Source organism: Martes martes (assembly GCF_963455335.1).
Source record: "Martes martes genome assembly, chromosome: 3".
Taxonomy (NCBI): Eukaryota; Metazoa; Chordata; class Mammalia; order Carnivora; family Mustelidae; genus Martes; species Martes martes.
The window spans coordinates 130,092,251-130,115,190 of record NC_137890.1 but is presented as its reverse complement, the minus strand read 5'-3'; the positions used below and the strand labels follow the sequence as shown (position 1 = coordinate 130,115,190).

The window sequence follows — 22,940 nt, the reverse complement described above, 5'->3', positions numbered from 1 at the left end:
ATCGAGCCCCACATCAGGCTCTCTGCTCAGCAGGGAGCCTGCTTCCCTTCCTCTCTCTCTGCCTGCCTCTCTGCTTATCTGTGATCTCTGTCTGTCAAATAAATAAATAAAAATCTTAAAAAAATAAAAAAAAATAATAAACCAAGGGAACAAATCACCAGGCTCTCTCATATGCCCAGCCCATTCAGTGTCTCTCTGCTCATGTGTGTGTCATTTATGTTACAAACAGCATCTGAGCTTCTGTGCTGCTGAATGGTTAGGAAAGGGTCAGATTTTGAACATAGTGGACAATTTCCTTCATATTCTCATAACCCAGACTCCTGTTGTCCACTCTGGACTTCATGACCGCACTCAGCAATTGGAAATCTGTGATGCTAATGGGAGGGACAGAAAGGTGAGGTGGTCATGCTCCTGGTGGGCAGCTTAAGGCCCCAGTCCTTTGTCTATAGGACCCAGCACACCCCCAGAGATTTCTTCTCTCCTCCTCATCCATTTTCCTTCCCTTATGCCTTGCTGTTGCATAGTTTCTTCTCCCGAAGCACAGTTCTTGGGACATGGTTCACCTTCCCAAATGCAGGTATTGTGCTACTAATTATTCCCTTTGACCCCCTTCTTATTTGTTTATTTATTTATTTATCTAACAGCACAAGCAGGAGGAGTGGGAGGGAGAGGGAGAAGCAGACTGTCTGCTAAGCAGGGAGTCTGGTGTAGGGCTTGATCTCAGGGTCCTGGGATCATGACCTAAGCCAAAGGCACACGGTTTACCTACTGAGCCACCCCAGGCCCTGACTCCGTTCTTCATTTTTCACTCTTTCAAATTTCATGTGTGTACCTTCCTCCCAAACAAGAACAATCAAACTGGTCAGGCTATTCCATTCTTTCCTACCATCCCGACAAACCACCCTTCTCCCAAGTCCTGAACACAGAGCTTCCTCCAGGGATTAGAATGACAGGGAACCGCCTCACCTGGGCTAGAGGTCCCCAGTGATTCATAAGTTGCATCCAGAGTGTTCTGGAAACTCACTGCCAGAACAAAAATAACTCCTTCTCAAAAGCATCTTGGAGGCCCAGCCAAGAGTACAGAGAGGCCCCTTTTCCCCATCATTGCTCACGTATCGCTGCTTATTTTGTTCAGTGAGAAAGCAAGAGGGAGGACAAGAGGGGTAATAGATTGGAGGGAAAACAGCTTATATCAATTCACTGGCACATTCTTAAATTAATGTCATTCCTAGCACATGGTTTTATATTTTTAGCCTGGAGAGGATATGATGCTCGGAAGAAATTTAAGAAAATAAGCAACAGAAGGAGTGAGTCTGTGGTTCCTATTCAAGCAGGTAATTAAAACATCATTTTCATAGCATCCACTTGAAAATATTCTGTGATTGAGTTCATACAATTTTTAGAAAGCTGAGAGGTGAATAATTCAGGAGCCCTGGAATTGGAGTTGTGAGTTCTAGTGGGGGTTCTGGGGCTTGTTCTAATACACCCCGGGTGTGATGATGATAAGGCTGACAGTGTGCATTTGCTGCTTGCCATCCTTGTGTAAGGAGCCTCTCAGTAAGTGCTCTAATATCCCTGAGTTTATAGAGAGGGCAACTGCGGCACAGAGAAGCACAGTAACTTGTCCACAGTCACCAGCTGGTCAGTAGCAGACTCAGCATCTGAACACAGGCAAGTCGGATAAAGTCAACTTCGTATCCTGCCAACAGAAGAAATCCCTTTCCTTTTTGTCACACATCCGTTATCTGTGAAATGGAGAGCGCAGGCCCAAGTCTGGTTAAGTCTGGAAGGTTGGAATTCTCCGATCATGCACAACACTCATCATTCAGCATCAGAGAGATAAGAATAGCTCCGGGACTTTCCAGGCAAATGGGATTCCCCACACACCGACCTGTATCTGACTAAGGTGGTCCTCTGGGCTCCATGGAGTTGAGCTGGGCTCAGCTTGGGCCTGGCTGCCTGAATGCTTCAAGGTCTGGTCCTGCCTCACCCGACCTGTTCCTGGTTCCTCGGTGGCTCTGCTCTTCTGCACATGACAGTATCTGTGCTGCCTGCCAGCCTGGGTTCCTGTCATCATTGGAAGCTGGATATGCCTAAGTGAGGCCCTGGGAAGAAGTGGTCCCCAGACCATGCCTGGAGCTCAGAGAGTCCAGAATGTAGAGACAGAGCGAGAGAGCATTTGCCAGTCCAGTGACTCTGCAAGCCTGAAGAGGGGTAGGGTTCCAGAAACTGCTGCTTTGAAGCAAACTCTCAAATAAAACAGCTGCAACCTTTTTGAGGCGGTCCCTGCCCAGAAACTGGCTCCAGGAACACTTCTCAAAACTCTCTTCTGGCCACTGTAGAGACCTGACATCTTCATTCGGGACCAAAATATTTGGAAGGAAAGGATGTCATTTAGATGCAAATGTGTAAGTTTTAACACCATCTCCTAGGAATTCTAAGCTCTACAACTTCAAAGAGTTCAATGGAAGAAGGATCCAATTCTAGTTGCAGCTTAAGAAAGAGTACTCAAAGTGCATTTGATCCTTCCTTGACCACCTCCACACATCACACCACACGGCACACGCACACGCACGCACACACCCCTCCCCCCACAGTCTCCGGGACTGATTTCTGATCTTGCAGTTTGGCCCAAAGCCCAACATATGTTTTAAAATACAAACTTTGGGTTATATATTGTTGATCCACTGAGTCCAGTATATAGGATTATAAATCACCTTTTCCCTCTCTGAAAATGATCTTTAAAGGGTTCCCTGTTTGCACTCTGTTGTTGCCAAGTGAGAGCTGCATGAAAACAGAGATAGGTTTCCTTCATCATCATATCAGGCCAGCCGTGATGGCACCTTTTCGGTAGAGCACCTTTGCGGTAGGTACCGTGGAAAGATAATCTTGCTTTGCGAAACTGGAGAGAACACATGTCTTCAAGGTGCTTTTTTTTTTTTTTTTTTTTTTAAGCTTTGCAAGCACCTCCTCCCTCCCTTTTCTTTTTAGTCCAGCAGCTTGTGTTCCCACTTATCAAGTGGCATAGGGGAACTTCCATTAACCGAGTCCACAGGGGCTTGGGCGGAGAGGAGGACATTGAGGGTGGGACTAACGCCACCCCTCCCTTTTGGAAGTAGTGTGGCAGCCAGAGCGAAAGCAGACAGTCTCTTTGCTCTTCAGCCCAACACCACAGACGTGAGTTGAGGTGCTGGCATTGTGCTAGCAGAAAAGATGCCTGGATAGGGTAACAGCATTTGCAGTTTTATGGGCAGTTTACTTTCACGTGAGAACATTTTCCTTATCTTTATATTGGAAAGCATGGTTCTGTTGATCTAAAAAGCAAAGCAGTTCATTCCAACTTCTCTGTTTGGGTGGGGGTGGGGGGGGTGTTCTTCCCAGAGCATAATCTTCTCATTACAAGCTCTTCTTCCCACCACTAGGATGTTTCTGAATAGAACAAGCCCCAGACCTAGCAGTTCCCTTACTTGGGAACCCTACAGGAAGTGGCTTAGGGAGGTTATACTAGCATGACTGTTTCTGATTGTTTTCAAAACTTACTCTTTCATTTATGTTTTTTTTTTCAACAAATCATTTCACTTGAAATTTAGATTCTATGGAATGCATTTCTTTGTATTTCAAGTTCTGGCCCATTGCCTTTCTTTTTCTTTAGTGGTGTTGCTAAGATATGTTATATATTTTTAAAAGAGCAGCCCTTGAAATTTAGGAAGCATTTGGCCTACATGTTGCTACAGAGCAGTGCATATGGAAATTTGTTTTCCTTTCATCTCCTTCCCAATAAAAGCAGCCGCACAGCTTATCCCTTTAGCTTCCTCAGAACTTCCTTTCAGAATTCCCGATCTATTACAGCACGTTCACATACCAGAAACAAGATGCCTTTTCATGCTGTCAACCTTTTTCATCTGAAATGTAAATTAATTCTTGCTGGTATGCCTTGACAGAGATCAAAGTCAGGGTATTAACCTTCTTGGGCTTTCTCCGGGAATCTGTCCCCAGGACTGGGCTGCGGCTGGTAAGAGGCCAGTGTCCCTGTTATAGGGCCCTCCTCCAGGCAGCCCTCCATGGAGATCCACCATTTCAAAGGTGCAGAGTCCTTTGGTAACTGATCTCATCGTTACTTTAAACTAGGCGAGAAGTGATCTGCCTGGTTAATTCCTGAAATAGAGAGGGAAGGAGTTATACACACACACACACACACACACACACACACACACAGTCCTGTTCATTTTAATTGTGGGCCCTTCACTCAGATTCCTGGAGCTTGTTTAAGTTGTTTTGACAGCGAGTGATCTCGGTTTGATAGAGGGAGGGACAGGGCTCCAGATTGGAAACCTCTCCCCTTGCTCAGTGGGTCATTTCTTGCCTGTCAGTCTTTGAGGTAGGCCACATTTGCATTTTCAAAATAAACAGATGCCTTTCAAATACATGAGCTGGTGGTCTAGAGATCTCTGTGGGCCCAAACAGTTCACCAGCCAGTGATCAAATGCTGGAAGAGAAAACAAACGGAAAAAAATACCCTAGGTACCTACGCATCCATTTTCTACGTGTATAACATTGTACTGGCAATAAAGGGTCTCTGAGATGTGAGGAATCTCCGGGAGAGAAAGCTAGGGATCCCAAGCAAAAGCCTAGTTTACCAGCAAAAAACTTTTTTTTTTCTTTGCCAGGGGAACAGGTTTGAATGTCATCTTGGTGAGAAGTGACATGTTTTGTATGTTTTTATTATTTGTTAATGCTAAAAATAGGCTCTTGCCAAAGGAAAACATACTTTTAAACACCAAAGAATTTAAAATTGCATACTTTTTTAATTAGAAAGATAAGATGACACATACTAGTTTTCAGATAGATGGGGTATTCTAAGTAAAAAGTAACAGTTATATGTCATTCCCTTTTAATGAACTCTTCACTATCACAAACTGGATATAACTAGATTTATTCAAATAAAAGTGCATCTATTCCTTAGTAAATACTATCAAAACACATAACCTGCTGAGAATTTTTAAAAGGTCTACAATATCTCATTCTTTGAGTTTTTGAAAGCACTGTCTTGAAAACTGCTCCCCTAATTCAAGATCTGTTCTTTAAATGAGAGCAAAGTGGTGGGCTTCCCCACCACTTCCCCACATTTTCCCATGAGGGAAAATGCCTCAAGTAGGTGACAGTGGAGCCCTAGGAGCTGGGACCAGAATTTCAGAGTGTCTCCAGGAAGGAGCAGGCTCTTCCAGTCCCCCTTTCCCATTCTCTCCAGACGCCCAAGAGCAGGAAGAGCCCATTGGTTTACAGCACATTGTCATCTAATTGCTGTCATCTAATTGCTGTGGAAGTGCAGTGGAAAATGTTTCCCCTCTTTGTCCTCCATCAACGTCCCACTTACACCCCCTCCTTGGCCTTTCCAACAACCCAGATAAACGATGGCCATTTTTCCTTCCATTGCCTTTTGGGGGCAGTGCTTTCTGGAGCCTCAGCCATGACTGTGCTAAGACAGGCTTCCTTGAGCCTGTGAACAGGCATTTTAAACCAAATTCAGCTGGAACTGCCGGGAGCATCATGTGACACTGGGCAATGAGAGTTACTTTAAATGGTGCTTCCAGAAGGGAAAGCAAGCATGATGCTTGCTTGCATCATGCCTAGATAGGTTCCAGCACACTCAGATACAATTTCAGATAGGAACCTATCAGAGGCTATTTAAACTTCTTTTAAGAAACTTGACCCTACTTCATAACAAAACCAGATTTTTGTGTTTAAAACTGCCTGAACTTGGGGCACCTGGGTGGCTCAGTCAGTTAAGCATCTGCCTTTAGCTAGGTCATGATCCCAGGGTCCATGGATTGAGCCCTGCATTTGACTCTCTGCTGAGCAGGAAGCCTGCTTCCCCCTGTCCTCCCCAGTCATGCTGGCTTTTCTCGCTCATGCTCTCTGTCGCTATCTTTGTCTCTCTCTCTCTCACTCAAATAAATAAATCTCTTTTTTTTGTTTGTTTTTTTAAACTGCCTGAACTTTTAAATCTGTTTCAGGTAAGGCCTCATCTGGGTCTTTTCTAACTTCAGAAGGACGGTTCCTTTAGAACTGTTGGTGAGTTGGCACTGACTGGGTGGTTGTAGTCATTTCCTGGAACTAGATTTCCAGAAGTATCTCTAGGTGTACAGGACAGCTATATTTTAAATTTGGAAATGTCTTTCTTCACTCACTATTTTAAAGTATCTACTGTATGCTGAAGTGACCATGGTGAGGATGGGATTTAATTTGGGGCATCAAATTTCCCATCTCCAATACCAAGAGCGATGAAACATGCTATTCCTCAGAGAGATGCTGTTTGTATAAATCAGATACTCTGTGTAATGTCAACACATACTGGGAGGGAGTTCTAGAAAACTCTCGTGTAATACAAAGAGTCAAAATCTTTCTAAAATATGGCTGAGGATATACAGTGAAATAACCCATGTTTCTTGAAGGTGAAGATGATTACAGAAGATAGTTTTCATTCTGACAAAGCTGTGCATAAGCAGATTGTTGATTGCAAGCCAAACAGTAGAGGAAGGTCGAGTGAATGTACCATTGAAGGCAAAGGTCCACTCAAGTACACTTTTGATCACTCCTCTCCTTTTATTTCTATTTGCTATTCTGCCTCTATTCTATTGTTTCTTCACTCACTCCACTTCTGCCTCTTAGAAAGATTTCTGGTCACTTCACACAAATGCTTACCTCCTCAAAATGTCAGAGAAGACAGGTTCCAAACTATTCTTGGCCATTGGCCAGGAACCAGTTTCTTCTCTTTCCTATTGTTTTAGGTCATATCATACAAGAGTAAAGTAACATCTAGGGGAAAGCGTTAGCTGGTGTATCGACGCTTGAGATGAACTATGAGGTACCCACTAGCTCCACTGCCTTCTAAATCTTTGTTTAATAGAAGACAGAGTACCTTCAGGTTCGTGCAAGGAGTCTGGCCCAGTCTACCTGCACACTGCCTGGATTTCTCTGGCTCTCTGTAAGTGAAAAGTTGGGACTGATTTCTGACAGCTATAGACTTAATTAACATTTTGGAGGGGGGAAATGTTTTTAGGGACAAGTGTTGTCCTTTACTTTGGGAATATGTGCCCTGTTTGTGACAGGACACATGCAGACACATGTAAGACATACAGAGCTCCTGAAGCTTGATTTAAAGGAAATGGTGTATAACAGCGAGAAGGCCTGGCCTGACCTTCAGGGTTTCTTCAAGAAATGGGCTCTGCCAAAACTCACTTGGGCACAAACAATGGAATTCTTGCCATGAAAAACTTGGAATGCAAAGGAATGTCCTTTGCTATGAAATCAAATTATTGTCCATGTTAGAATGAAATGCCCAGAGTGCTATTCACCTAATTCACAGAGAGGAAGCTGTGAAGAGCCAACATGGGCTTGAAGATTGTGACTGATATATTGACGGCACAGAACTGTGCTTAAGATGAAATTTTGGTGCAGCAGTCTGCACCCCCAGGACTCAAGATTAAATTTTCAGAGGAAGTCGAGGAGTACTTCAACTTTGAATCTGCTTCTCCCTTCTGGACCTCATACAGAGCTCCAGAATCTGGCTACGAAGAGGTGCTGCCCAAAGTGGCATCTTAACCACCTCAACCTGTCAACTATACTCAACATGACTGTGATCAATAATGCACTCAAGTTGCCTTTATTCTAGATCTTGAAATTTTTTTCACATTTCTTTTCTTCATATGGAATCATGGTTATTTGGGCTATATCCACATAATAGTAAAGAAACATTTAGGGACAAAATTAACTGCTCTGGCAAGAGTGATTGGACTTCTTTTCCTCGAAAGACTCCTGTGCGTGGAAAGGCAGATTTTGTTTTCCCCCTTAACAGATGAAACAGAAGCACAGAGAATTTAAATAAGTTCTCTCTCCTTATGTGTTATGTGAGCTTAAGAATTGGCTGGGCTCCCTGGTGGCTCAGTTAGGTGAGTGTCTGACTCTTGGTTTCGGATGAGGTCATGATCTCATGGGTTGTGGGTTCGGGCCCCATGCTCAGTGGGGAGCCAGCTTGAAGATTTTCTCCTTCTTTCCCTCCTCCTGTGTGTGCTCACTCTGGTGCTCTCTCTCTTTCTCTCTACAATAAATCTTTAAAAAAAAAAAGAAGAAGAAGAAGAAGAAGAAGAAGAAGAAGAAGAAGAAGAAGAAGAAGAAGAAGAATTGGTATCAAAGCCCCCTTCTCAGTCTTCACCCAGTGCTCTTTCCTGTAGACCACCATCTGTCATTTATTTCTGTCTTGGATATGGCACATGGACATAGGGTACCAGCCAAAGCTTTGGAAAGAGTTTCATATACCAACCTAAGCAAGTGGACTTTGGAATCAAAAAATTTTACTTTAACAAAAGACCCCAAAAAACTCTGATTAAAAAATGGGCAGAGGACTTGACATACTAATAGCCAACAAACACATGAAAAGATGCTCAGCATCACTCATCGTCAGGGAAATAGAAATCAAAACCACAATGAGATGTCACTATACATCTGTCAGAATGGCTAAAATCAAGAAGATACAAAATAACAAGTATTGGTGAAATACATGGAGAAAAAGGAACCCAGGTCCAGTGCTGGTGGGAATATAATTAGTGCAGCCACCATTGAAAACAGTATGGAACTTTCTCAAAAAATTAAAAATAGAAATACCATATGATCCAATAACTCCACTATTGGGTATTTCCCTGAAGAAAATGTTTTCATTTTCTTCAAACTCAAAAAGATATATGCACCCCTGTGTTTATTGCAAGATTATTTTTCAATAGTCAAGATATGGAAGCAACCCAAGTGTCCCTTGATAGATGATCGGTTAAAGAAGAAGCAGTTCACATACACAATGGGATATCATATAGCCATAAAGAAGGATGAGATTTCTGCCATTTGCAACAACATGGATAGACCTAGAGGTCATTACACTAAGTGAAACAAGTCAGACTGAGAAAGACAAAGGCCATATAATTTCACTTATATGTGGAATCTAAAAAAACAAAACAAATGAATAAACAAAAAGTAGAATCAAATGTATAAATACAGAGAACAAACTGATGGTTGCCAGAGCAAAACGGGGCAGGAAGATGAACAAAATGGCTGAATGGGAGTGGGAGATATAGGCTTCAGTTATGGAATGAGTAAGTCAGGAGAATAAAAGGTACAGCACAGGGCATATAGTCAGTGGTATTGTAATAGCCTTGTATGGTAACAGATGGCAGCTACACTTGTAGTGAGTATAGCGTAATGTACAGAGATGTTGAATCACTGTGTTGTACATCTGAAACTTATGTAATGTGTGTCAACTATAGTTAAATTTTAAGAAAAAGGAAAGAACAACAAACAAAAAGCAATCAACTTGAAATCTCTGCTGTGCCATAATTTGTCATACGGTTTGAGGGAAAATTACTTAACTTTTGAGTTTTAGTTTCCTCACCTATAAAATGGAACTCCTGAAGGCCTAGTTCTCAGGACCATTGTGAAGGTGATTACAGAAAATACATGCAAAGCATCTCCCATGGTACCTGTCCTGTGGTAGATAGTCAGTAAATGTTAGTTCCTTCTCTGCACCCCCTTCCTAAATATGAACTTCACTGGGAAATAAATCTGTCTGTATAGTACTCTTCAGGGATGAGCATAATAATAATATAACTTCAAACAGATGAAACCATTTCTCTTACTTTTGGAGAAAAAAAGTAGTACCTGTCAAATCTTAAATGCAGTTACAATAAAGCCTTTATAAAAGAGAATTTTCTGAATCTTAAGTCTTGCTTATCTAACAGGGGAAAATTAAAATACAGTAGTATCATATGAAAGATTTGAGATGGTTTTGTTTTTGTTTTTGTAAAGAACTGTGCTCCATCGTGCCAAGAGCTTGATTCATTTATGTAGATAAATTTTTCACTGGCCTCAAATGTGTTAAGATTTAGGTGGTATGCCAATGACATCATTTTTCCCATTCACTGGTTTGAGGCCCTTCTGCAACTTGTAATGTAAAATAGCAAGTCCCCCCATCACCCCCTTCCATAAAGTCAGAAATTCTAAAATCCAGGAGTTAAATATCACCCAGATTTGCTGCCTGTTGGTGTGGAAAGCAAGTTGCTTTTCAGATGTCTAAGGAGTTGGAAGATCTCAGTGTGCATATCATGCTTAACCCACAGTGACGGGTGATTGGCAGCCTAACAGCTGAGCGACAGCCATTTGGCTAGGAGTTCAAACCCCAACACGAAGAGCCATAGCAGGATCATGGCTTGATTTGCTGTGGCCATGAAGTCTAAATCACCAAGCACAGAGGTGGAGGCAGAGGTGACAGCTGGTAGCCATTCTCGTCAATAAAGTTGTGACGGTTGAGAGGTACAAGCAACCAGAGCCTGCTAATTTCATAGACTTCGAGCCAAGTACTTAGTGTCAAAACCAGCTATGGTCAATGATACAAATGGCTGTGAAGGGTCCCTCTTCAACAGCAAGTCTCTCCCTCCTCGTGGGTTAGAAATGATTGGATCCTGCTTTCTGGGAACAGTCAGTTTGAGGAGACTTTATCTTTTAATTTTTTTATGTTCTGGTGATTTTTAAAAAGTCATATTTATTGAGGTATAATTTATATACAGTAAAACTCAAACGGTTTGATAAAATTGGTTGAACACGGTCAGGTAATCCCCTTCACAATCAAGAAAAAAGAAAATTTCCAAAAAGCTCTCTCCCGCCCATTCTCTGACCATCTCCCCCCACCCTTAGCTCCCGGGGACCACTAATGGATTTTCTGTCCCTATAATTATGCCTTTCCCAAAATGTCATAGAAATAGAGTAATACAGTATGTAAACTGCATCGGGCTTCTTTCACTTGGTATAATACTTTTATGATTCATCAGTGTTGATGCATTTAAGAGTAATTTGTTCTTTTTCGTTGCTGAGCAGGTTTCTAGAGTATGGGTATACCACAGTTTTGCCAATTACTAGCTGAATGACCTTTGTTTCTAGTTCTGGGTGACTATGAAGAAAGCTGCTATAGACATCTAGAACTTTATCTTTTTAGGAAAGATTTATAGGAAAGTAAATAACTTTGATTTATGGGAAACCAGAACTGTATAAGCTGGAATGATCATAGAGGTGGGAGTTTTTTCCTTCTTGATTAACAAGCAGAAATACTTATTTTCCTAACATGCTATATTTTTGCATAGCAATTCCTAGTTTATAGGAACCTTATTTTTGTAATTATCTCAGTAACCCTGAGAAGTAGATTGGGAATCTAACCCCATTTTACAGATGGTGACTGAGAAACCTCCCTGCAGTACAGACTGCCTAACTCTTGATCTGGTGTCCTTCCCCCAGACATTCTCTGAACATCCTCTCTGTGCAGAACACTCTGCTAAATGCTTTTGGGGTGGTCACAAAAGCAACATAAAATTTATTTTTTCCCCATCGAGAGGGGACAGTCTGATGCTCCACATCATGTCAGCAGGTAAATGTAAACTAAAACAACAATATACTGTTACACACCTATTAGAAGGGCCAAAATCTGTAACACTGACAGCATCAAATGCCGGTGAGGTCATGGAACAGCAGGAACCTCATTCGTCACTGATGAGAATATTGAATGGTGGTGCTACTTTGGAAGACAGTGTGGCAGTTTCTTACAAAACGAAACATACTCTTACCATATGATCCAGTCTTCACGCTCTTTGGTATTTATCCAGAGGAGTTGAAAACTTATATCCACACAAAAACCTGCACACACATGTGTAAGCTAGCTTTATTCATAATTGCTAGAACTTGGAAGTGACCGGAATGTGCTCAGTAGGTAAATGGATAAATAAACTGTAGTACATCCAGACAATGGAATAGTATTCAGTGCTAAAAAGAAATGAGCTTTCAAGCCATGAAAAGGCATGCAGGAAACATAAATGCATCTTACGAGGAGAGAGCCAGTCTGAAGAGACCACGTACTGCATGATTCCAACTATGTGACATTCTAGGAAAAGCAAAACTGTGGAGACTGTACAGAGATCAATGGTCGCCACGATGTGGGAGGGGGTTAGTAGGCAGAGCCCAGAGGATTTTTTACAGCAGTGAAATTACTGTATGACACCAGGATGATGGATATATGTCATTATAATCTGTCCAGACCCATGTCATGTACGACATCAAGAGTGAACCATAATGTAAATTACAGGTTTTGGGTAATTAAGAAGTGTCAGTGTAGGTGCATCGATTGTAGCAAATATGCGGCTCTGGTGGGAGGTGTTGGGAGCGTCTGCATATGCGGGAGCAGGGAATATATAGGAAATCTCTGTAACTCCCTCTCAGTTTTGCTGAGAATCTAAAACTGCACTTAAAAATAAAATCTTTTAGAAAGGAGGTGGGAGAAACAGTCTCAAATGGAACCAGGACGGACACATCTGCCCCAGGCTTAAGAGGAATGCTAAGCTAGAGGCAACTAACACAAGCACAAGAAACAAACAATCTATGAGGCTTGCTCTGGTCCTTCTCGGAAGCAGGCGGGGCATAAATTATAAGAAGTAAATACACCCAAGGCTGCTGGGAGTTGGAAGAGAACAGTGACAATCCCTGGGTGCTTGAAGGCAAGGGGAATTCCCCAAACAGTGATGTTCCAGAGAAGACAAGAAACTGATCTCTAGGATAAGGGAAGACCTTCCTCCTTAGTTCCCAAGTTAGAGAAAACAATTACCAGGCAAGACTTTCTTTGAACTCCGTCAAAGTTTGACCAGGATAATGACTGGCATTAAGCACGGGAGAATCAAAGTGGAGAATGTTCTTGTAGGCCTGGAATTACCAGAATTGTTTTATGTTGAGACCAGGGTTTCTGATGTGACTCTTGAAAAAAAAAAATCTGTCAATGAGATTCTGTTCTTTAAAAAAATAATTTTACTTTCTCAGTGCTGCTTTTGGTGGCATTTGCCTGTCAGACCTCCCACAAGTTGGCCTCTTTCTGTTCTGATAAGATGGCTGTTGACCAGCTGTCACTCCAGCCAGAAATGACACGGGCTCCTGCTGCAATTGGCCAGCAGTGGTGAGGAGGGGAAGGTTGGGCTTTTGTGCCTCATCTGTATGCGCCTCCTCTGCCAGATATAGTAGGCACTGTTTGCCAGACCCATTATGAGGCCAGAAAAGTTATCCAGCCTAGATCTCCAACCAAGAAATCTACCTAGACAGTGCCCTTGCTGGAAACCTTGCCTCTGGGTCTGTCCTCCAAGCGGGTCATCAAATGCCAGTCCAGCCCAGAGCCTCCTCCCATAGCACCTGATCTGTGGGACCTTAGAGGCCCAAGCACAGAAAGAAAGTCTGAATTCTTAACGCCACTTATAAAGGAAAAAATAAGAGCAGAGTTTAATGATTTTTAAAATGTCTACATAAATGGGGCTGTACCATGTAATATTTAGGAATTCAGGCTTTAGGGCAAAACTGCTTGGATTTGAACACTGGCTCTGCCACTCTAGCTGTGAGTGACTCTTGGCAAGTCATTTAACTGCTCTGGGCCTCAGTTTCCTTAACTGTAAAATAGGGAAAATAGTGGCCTCTACCTTTTAGAGTTACTATGAGGATTAATGAGTTAATTTTTGTAAAGGGCTTAGAATACTGCATGGAACATAATAACCCATACATCTGTGTTTGTTAAATGAAAATAATGGGACATTTCCCTAACTCCTGTTCTTAACATTCCCCTACCCCCCCAACAAAATCAAGCTGAATACATGTACCTAATCTTTTTCTTCTGTTTCTTTTTTCTTAACATCTGTCAGCTTTACCTCTTCGTGTCAGTTTCCTAGGGCTGCCATAACAAATTACCCCAACTTTGTAGAATAAAACAAAAGAAACTTATTCTCTCACAGTTCAGGAGGCTGGAAGTCCAAAATCACCAAGTTTGGTTTCTGTTGGACGCTCTGAGGGAGAATTCTTTCCATACCTCTCTCCTAGCTTTCGGTAGTTCCTGACAATGTTTGGCATTCCTTGGCTTGTAGACCCATCACTCAATCCTTAGCTTTCATTATCACTGCATTCTGCCTGTGTCTGTGTCTTCACATGGCCTTCTTATAAGGATACTAATCCTCGAACTTAAGACCCACCTTATTCCAGTGTGACCTCATCTTAAACTAATTACGTCTACAAAGATCTTATTTCCAAGTAAGGTCACATTCTGAGGTTCTAGATAGATAGGAATATTGAGGGGACTCTAGTCTACCCAGCTCACCCTCTTAAAAGTTTTAGGGTGTTTTTACATCTGTTATCTCTTTTTATTCTTACTCCCTGTATTAGTATGTAAGCTCCATGAGAGTAGGGACGGTATCTTTTTAAGTATAGTCTGAGGCAGCTGGCATTGCTTAATGGGTTTGCTGGCCCACCTCAAGGGACTGGAGAGACATGGTGCTGTCAGGCTGGGTGTGGGAAGGTGATATTTGAGGTAGGAGAGTCATTCAGAAGGAGAGAGAAGGACAGGATGGAAAAAAAATTAAAAACCCATCCAAAGAAATCCCATCTAAAGAAATAAAAACAGAAAAAGGTCAGAGGTCCCAAATATTCTAATATGGTATATCTGGAAGTACTACCAGCAAATTTGAAACAGCCAGAGTCAGAAAGAAGGTGAGGGATGAGAGAGAACAAGATTTATATCACAGGTCAGAGGAAAAGGAGATGGGGCTGCCTCAGGGCAAAGCCTGCAGCATATCTCCTCTGCAGGGATTAGGGGCCCTGCTACCAGTGTGGTTTCTTCTAGAGCCAAGGGATCCAACTGGAAAGAACCAGCCCTCTTCAGATACCTGAGGTAGTCTGAGGCTACCTCAGGTATCTGAACATCTTCAACCCATCATGCCCTTGAAGGTCATGGAGAGTGGAAGAAGAGACGTGACTGCCAGGACAGACCCTTCAGTATTTTTCCACTCAAGTCATGAGCTGTTTTGGTAGAGAAGTATTTAGGTATTTATCAATATGAGCTAAACTGACTGGACAATGAAAAGCTGCGATTGTGAGAGTCCTCAACCTAGTGGAATGTGCAGTCGATCTTTCCCATGACAGCGTTATTGGTTGTTGACCCACAACCATCAGTGAACAGGACTACAGGATGAAAGGAAAGGACAGACATGAGTAAGGGGCAGAGATGTGGAAGAAAGGAGTAGACCTTATCCCTCCTTTACTTCCCTGGTGGTATAACTGAAAAGGAAATAGGAAAACCATACAGTTGTGCAACCAGAAGCCCTGTCCTGGTACACTTAGGCTCCCTGTTTGACTAACACATCATTGAGACAGAGCTTATCCAAATTATCAAGTCACCAAACTAGTAGGGAGTCCAGTCAGGACAGTTTCCACTTCCCCTATTTTCTACAATTAGGCCCTCTCCAGCCACACTGTATTAAATCTTAAAAATAAGCCACAGATCTGTTGGTGAGGTTTATCGTGTTGGCGCCTAGGACCGTGAGACAAGCGTGGGTTTCCCTAGCCACACTGTGTCACGCACTTCGGTAGTGAATCCAGGTGTGGGAGCATAAGCTTGATAAGTTCCTCCTTTGTTTCATTCCACAGGGCACCCTTCAGACCAAAGCAGTGATCTGCAGCCCACTGTCACAGGGGAAAGCAAGGGAGGTGCCCAGGATCAAGACCACAGTGAACCTAGGGACCACACAGGTGAGGTCATTAGTGTTTGGGGATGGGTGTCTTGTATTTAGAGACATTCCAGAGAAGGTTCCAGAGATGGAAATGACCACCTGATATGGACACTCTGTTTTTCTATAGGAGACAGCTGGTTAAATTCAGGGGCAGCCTTATAGAGGATCCCAACAGGTGATGTCACAAAAGGGAAAGAGTAGACAGAGATAATCTCAGCTTCCCTGCAGCTTCCCCCTCTGCCCACTGACCTGTTTCCTGGGGAAACTGGTCTAGTTGTGGCTCTCCTTACCTATTGCCTCTCCTCAACTCCCCCTCTTGGAGTGGACGTGGACACATTTCTGTCTGATCTACCTTGGTTCCGCTTCTCAAGAAGGTCTTTCTATGACCATCACATTGATACATGGATCTCAAACTATAAATGCAGAACATTTATGGTGGGGAGGAGCACCATGGACAAGAAATTAAAACTTGAGTACCTGGTCTAAGCCTCCCTCCATTAGAGCATTTGATGGACTAAACTAGTTTTTAAAAAACATTTTAAAAATACCAGAATCTTTCCTTTTTGCAGTTTGAAGTTTTTGGACTTCTGCTGAAAGAAGCTGTGATTTTTGAAAATATGGCCTTTAATGCTAATGCCAGCATTTTCTGAAACATAAAGATGAGTTGCTCTGAATTTTACAGTAGAGTTTGCAGTTTATCTGCCAGGCCCAGTGAAGAATTTCTGCACACTTCCCACTCCTTTGGAATCTGCCACCTAGCCTCTGTTTAGGAAATACAGAACTGGGACTTTATCTTGGAGCAGGGAAGTTATGGAGTGGTAAGAGGGGGAGCCCAGGGAGCAGCAGGGTTTCCTGAATTCGAGGAGATTGGGGATGGAGACAACGACACACTTTCCATTTTCAGAAACAGGATGCCTAGCTGTTACTAACTCATGGCCTTGACACTTTCTATTTAGTAGAAGTCACAAATAGGAGGTCTTCCAGCTGTAATCACCATGGAGGTGTGTTTTGTTTGGCCAGACACAGTTTAACAAAACTTTGAACCCAAATGTCTCCATGTGGGGTGTACATTCTCTGGTTCACTCAGACCCCACCACTTCCCATCCTCTTTGCCTGACAGTGCACACATTTATGTTACCTGGGAGGCCCCAAAGCCATTTGAGTTTACACTGCCTGCTCCCATGTTTTCAGCCAAATGCCTTTCCATCTTATTCCAAAATGGTCCAGTGGAGAATTGGCTTGACTTTCCTGGGAAATATGAATGGCTCATTGAGTTCAATCCAACTTTGGAAGGATTCAAGTCCTTCAGAGAAGTCCCTCCCCAAACTATTCATTTCATTGAACCGAAACACTTAGGGATGCTCCTCTGAGGAAAAGAGACCCCATCCGGAGAAGCCTCTGTTATCCCACCTGTATGCACCTCAGGTCAGCTACGCAAGCTCATCATTGAATTTTTCCGCCATGTCACTGCTCTTATTCCTTCACTTACTCTCTTCACTTTGAGTGACCACCCTATTTTACCTTTCTGGTTCTCTCTATATCTTCGTTTCTCCAATCTCCTGGTTCAGTAATTAATTTACCAAAGAGATGCCAGATGATTCCAACTGTCACCAGGACATACTTAAAAATATTTCACAATTTTGGGTTTTGCTTTCAACTCAATAGTTTGGCCTCCTTCTTATTTAAGTTTATGTTTTTACTCTGACTCAAATCCTTCTCCCTGCTCTTCAGGCAAAGCTGGGGGATGGAGGAACAGACTTCATCTAAGCTTTATTAAGAATATTCTGAAAGTTTTCTGTTTGATTTTTATACTTCAAATAACTCCTAAAAATCAATATTTTGATGACTGAAGTGTAAATGAATAAGAAACATGGAGTAAGTTTTCCTTTCAATTACATGAACAGAAATTCTGTGGGTTTTTATTGGAAACCCAGACAAAGTAACTGGGAACATTTGCTAAGTTCCAAGGAAAGATGGTGAAGCTTCTTCTCTGGAGGTGGACGTAGCACCTTTCTCTTGAGAGTCCCAAACCAAAAGGGGCTTGGTGATCTTTTCTGGCTTTGCTCTTTCCTCTCTGAATTACTGTTAGGCTGTTACTGCTTTTCTTTATTCCGAAGATCTCAGATAGGTGGAGACAACAGCAATCTCAGCTTTCCACCTGGGTGACACCATTTGGGCTTTGATCAGTGTGTGGTAGCTATTGGTTCTGCCAAATTGGGCCAGAGCACAGGGATAAAGATTATTCCTGCCAACGTTCCTTCTTAATAAGGAAGCAGAGTTATTTGTGCCCCTGAAGTAGGCTCCTCTTTCTCCTTTTAAAGGCAGTTCTTGCTTGTATGTTGCTTGTCACAGTATTACAAGTGAGCTTAGGCCAAACAGTGTTTTAGAATCTCCAGGAGGGGGAAACCTGCCTGATCCTCTCACTTGAGGAGTTGGTCAGTCAAGGGATGGCAGGGAAGGGAAGGAAGGGAATCAGTTAATGAAATTCTGGAAGGCTGCAGCTTTTTTTCTTGATTTCTTTTGCTGCTTCTTTCAACATTGTTGTTTCACTGTTTGGTCGTAATGTTTTTTGTGTAATAATAAACATATAATAATGTTCCACTTAAAATTTTATCTTTATTCTTTTGGTGTTTATAGCAATAATAATAACAAGAGCAGATGGTCTTATCTATCACTGATAGCTCGAAGAATTACATTTCTTTTACACATGAGATATTTGTGTCTAAGGAACCAAACTAATAACACAGAATCAGAGCTTACCCTTTCCAGAATAGACAACTTAAAACAATTGATTTCTATATTTCTTTTTCTGTACACTTTGTCATGCTATATGTTCAATCATCATAACTTCAACCTTATAACTTTTTTAAAGATTTATTTATTAGAGAGAGAGAGAGAGAAAGAGCCCCAGGATGGGGGAGGGGAAGAGTAGAGGGAAGAGGAGAGAAGAGTCTTAAACAGACTCCCCACTGAGCACAGAGCTCGAGGTGGGGCTCCATCTCACAACCCTGAGATCATGACCTGAGCCAAAACCAAGAGTTGAATGCTTAACCAACTGCACCACCCAGGCACCCCCAACCTTATACATTTTATGCATCTTCTGTAGTATGTCACAGTTGCCAAGTTTACAGATATCTTCATGTTTATATTTGGTTTGGCTGCTTTTAGATGACCTGAAATAAGGATAACAAATAGATGCACTCTCTCCCCTATCCCAACTGATTAGTAGTGACTATGTGAAACTAATTCTCAGCCCTGGCAAAACGGTAAAATCATCCGGAGAGCTTCTTAAAATTAACGCCATCCTACCCCAGGACAATTTCAGAATCTCTAGGAGCTGTGTTTAGGCATATTTAAAATCTTCCCAGGTGATTTGAATATACAGCCCAGATTAAGAATCATTGATCTGGAGCAGTGTCTGTCAAACTCAGCGTGGATCCAGATCACCTTGAGGGCCTATTAAAAACAGGTTGCCAGCTCCCACAACTGGACATTTTAATTCACTAGGTCTTGGGTGGGGCCCAAGAATGTGCATTTCTAACAAGTTTCTAAGTGATGTTGATGCTTCCTGTGTTGTCCTCATGGAGTCATGACCATGTGGCACCTGCACCAGGGGAACTTCTGATGTAAAGCATGTTAAGAAGGAACTTGAGGGGCACCCGGGTGGCTCAGTCGGCTAAGTGTCTGTCTTCAGCTAAGGTCATGATCTGGGGTCCTGATCCAGGTCTCTGCTCAGTGGGGAGCCTGATTTTCCCTCCCCTCTGCCTGCCATTCCCCCTACTTACGTGCACGTGCTCTCTCTCTCTGTCAAATAAATAAATAAATCTTAAAAAAAAAAAAAAAAAGGAACTTGAACCTGAATTAAGATTTAGTGGAAAAGAGGGGCATGATTGATTAGATATGGCTAGGCACCCATGGTCACAGAAAAGAGAAACTGTATTTGTTACTCCCACTCTTGAGAAACTTATCAGTGAATTGCCCTCCTTCACAGTGTTGAAATGGATGACTCCAGAAGTGATTCCCTAGTTACAGTCTGTCCTATGCACATTGGGACAGTCCATTCCCCGATGTACATTCTGCATCAGCACCAGCCCCGCCCTGCCCAGCTGGAACTGGAAACTGGCCTGCTGTCTAGCCCACTGCCATTCCAACTCCTACACACCACCGTGGCAGTTGAGCTCTCCTGGGGGCTTCTAATCTCTGTCCACCATCTCTATCTCTTTGAGAAAGGTAGCTTGTTTTCCCGTACCTGTGAATTATTTTACCGAGTTTGCTGGCTGGGATCACAGAGCAGGTCAGTCTTGATGATGTGTCGTAGACAAAGTCGTAGACAAAGGCTGTAGAATAGCAAGAAGGCAGGGAGAGAGGTGCTGCGGAGTATGGATAGGTGCTGAAGCCTAACCCTGCCTCTGAACCTAGCCATAGATCTCTAAGTTTTTTGTCTGTTTTCTTGTTTGTTTTCTGCCCATTCTGAGGGGCTCCCATAGATCGTAAAAGAAGTCCACAAACAGAATTCAACAGTGGCCATGCAGAGACTTCAAGCAACTCTCCTGTTGTCACTGAGAAAAATCGGTGAGTCATATCCATACTGTTCTCAGTCTTACACTCAGGTGCTCGGTGCCCAAGGACACTGAAACAGAAGTATTTCTGACAATGTGTTATATTGAAGAGTTGGAGAGAGTAGAGCCAAAAAGTATTTTTTATCAGATTCTCCCAGGTCAGAGGTCATTCCTCTGTGGGCAAAAAGTCTTTATTCTGCAGGGCAACCTGGACACAATCCTGCTTTTTGGGTTCTCTTCATAGTAAAGCAGGTACTTGGCCTCATTCAGTTAAAGTGATTTTTCTCAATTGGGGACAGTTTTGCCCCTCTTTCCTCTGGGACATTTGGCAGTGTCTGAAGAGATTTTTGTTGTCACAGCCTCAGGGGGAGGAGTTGTGCTGATGTCATCTGGTGAGCAGAGGCCAGAGGTACTGCTGAACATCCCACCCTGCACACCACAGCCCCCTCACAACTAAGAATTGTCCAGCCCAAAGTAGTCCAAGGTGGGAAAACCTTGGGTTTAAGATAAAGCAAAAAGGGAGTATAATTGCCCATTTACCCACAGTTTCTAGTTAAATATAACTCAAAATAAGTGGAGCATTATAGCCCTTCTTCATGGTACACAGGAGCTGCTCGGGTCTGCAGAGGACAATGTCCGTGGCTAAATGTAGGCTCAGGTCACTTTAAGTCAGCCCAGGCCAGGCCAGGACATCAAGCATGGGAGACTTAAGGAACTCTCAGGCTTCCAGTTCTTCAGGGATATCTCCATAACCTACCTTTTCCCAGAAGATGTTTTTAGGTTCTGTCATACATGTCACCAGGAAGAGGATGCAAGTACAGGAAAGAGCAGACTGTGGCAAAGGGAAGGTCTAACTAGGATGAAGCTTGCCTTTCATATTTTCCTCTAAATCAGTTGAAGGGACTTGTTCATTAAAAATTTATGCCAGGATTTGGAGAAAGAAGCAGATCATTAGAAACTTCTGTGCATCTTTTCACTTGGAAAAAGAAGTGGTTTTGATATGTAATTTTAAAAAATATTTCTTAGTTTTTTGAGATTTCTTATTAATATTTTTGAGACTTGATGAATTACATTATCAGTACTTCTCTAGTGGTCTCAAACTGTTGTTGGACTGCTTATAAAGTAGACTACTTTCCCAATAAAACAGCTCATTCAAGGGCACTTGAGGAAATATTATAGGCCTGTCACCTCATACTAGAATAACAAAGTTTAGAAATTCTGATGCAGCAGGAAGACCACTGAACTTGGCAGGTGGAAGACTTGGGTTCTGGTCCTAGTGCCATTTTCCAGCGCTTTGACCTTGGACGACTCAGTGACCCAGTTTGGTAAATGGCTCTGGCTCCAGCCCAAGCCTGACCCCCGTCAACCTCAGCTGGTGGCTGACTTTGCACAGTATCAGGGTTGTGCTGTGAGCAACTTCAACTTGGTTTCCTGAATCTCAGAATCTCTCATTCTCTTCAGCTGTTCTTCCTTCCTTTGCTGTAGTCAAAAGACTACAGGTCTTTTCCTTGAACAGACTAACTAATGCCTTCATTCGTGGTCCTGTCCTCCAGGCCCTGGAGGACACACTTGCTTCCACAGCTTTCATTTTCTGCTGTCTCTTTCCCTTTTGCTTATCCCTTTCCACATCCTACAAAAGAGGCTACTCTTAGCCCTGGCCTCCCTCTTGCTTTTACTATCAGACTGTCTTAGACTGATATCCAGGTCATCTACTTCATTCCCTCACTTACCCCTCCCTTTTGATCCTGAAATCTGATCTGTGCCCTCCCCATGTCTCTACAACTGCTCTTGGGAAGTTCAGCTCCCAGTGGCTAGAACCTCATCTTCATCAGACTCAGCAGAATCTCTTCCATGGCCATGCTAGCTTCAGGTTGCCCTCTTCCTTGAGTGTCTGTGGACCTGCGGACTTCACACTCTTCCTCTAGGATACCCTGGTCTCTGTCTTCTCTGGCTCCATTCTCCTCCTCCACCCACCATTGAAATGAGGCAGTTCTCCAGGTCCTTGACTTTCTTCTCTGCTCTTCACCTGGTGATATCCTCTCTTACTGGTATGTTCTGATACCAACTCTCAGCTCAGTGAGCATGGTTCTCAGGTCTCTGTTCTGAACCCCTTACTCCCATGCCCAACCCTGCTAGCCATGTGTTTCTGACTTACACACCAGGGCCTTGGCAGAAAAGTCCCCAGCAAAGCACCTTTTGTGCCTGACCCTCCCACTGTGGTGAGTTGCACAGACACTCTCAGGGGACTAGGTTTGAAACCTGGCAGTCAGTTTTTCTTTCTGGCAGTCATTTTTGATCCCTGCCTCTCATGCATCCCCACCACCAGTCATTTTCTTAGAGTCCTTCCCTGGTCCGGGCCTGCCATTATCTCATCCCCTCTGACTCTTGTTTCTTGTCTTTATAGACCAGCTTTTATTTCTGACACCTGATCAATTGTCCTTAAGCATATTCTGACTTTTCAAAGAACTTTAATGGCTTCCCATTTTAGACCAAAAGAGGTTCAGACTTCTCAGTGTGCCGTATCCAGCCTCTTTCTGTCTTGCTGGACTTTGTCTTCCAGACTCACCTCCAACTTGTCCCAATATGCACCCTGTGCGGTCAGACTTACTGTTTGACCAATGCATCTACCTCTGTTCTCTCTGCTCATGCCTTTCTGTTCAGCTCTTAGTGATCTCATCAAGATACATTGTCTTAGCCCTTTCCTCCATGATGACCTCAATGCTCATCAATGCTCCTTGAATCTCTGTAGTCCATTTTAACAGAACTA

General features: G+C 42.9%; 1 protein-coding gene across 1 annotated transcript in view; it reads left to right on the top strand.

The window, feature by feature from the left end:
- MYO3B (myosin IIIB) overlaps nt 1-22,940 on the top strand; it is a gene marked incomplete at both ends in the record, with an annotated part of 377,682 nt that overhangs the window by 242,743 nt on the left and 111,999 nt on the right. The window contains 3 exons of the mRNA XM_080799209.1: nt 1,254-1,334; nt 15,532-15,645; nt 20,090-20,186. Of these exons, the coding sequence (XP_080655335.1) occupies nt 1,254-1,334; nt 15,532-15,645; nt 20,090-20,186 (292 nt within the window). The remainder of the gene's footprint in view (nt 1-1,253; nt 1,335-15,531; nt 15,646-20,089; nt 20,187-22,940) is intronic.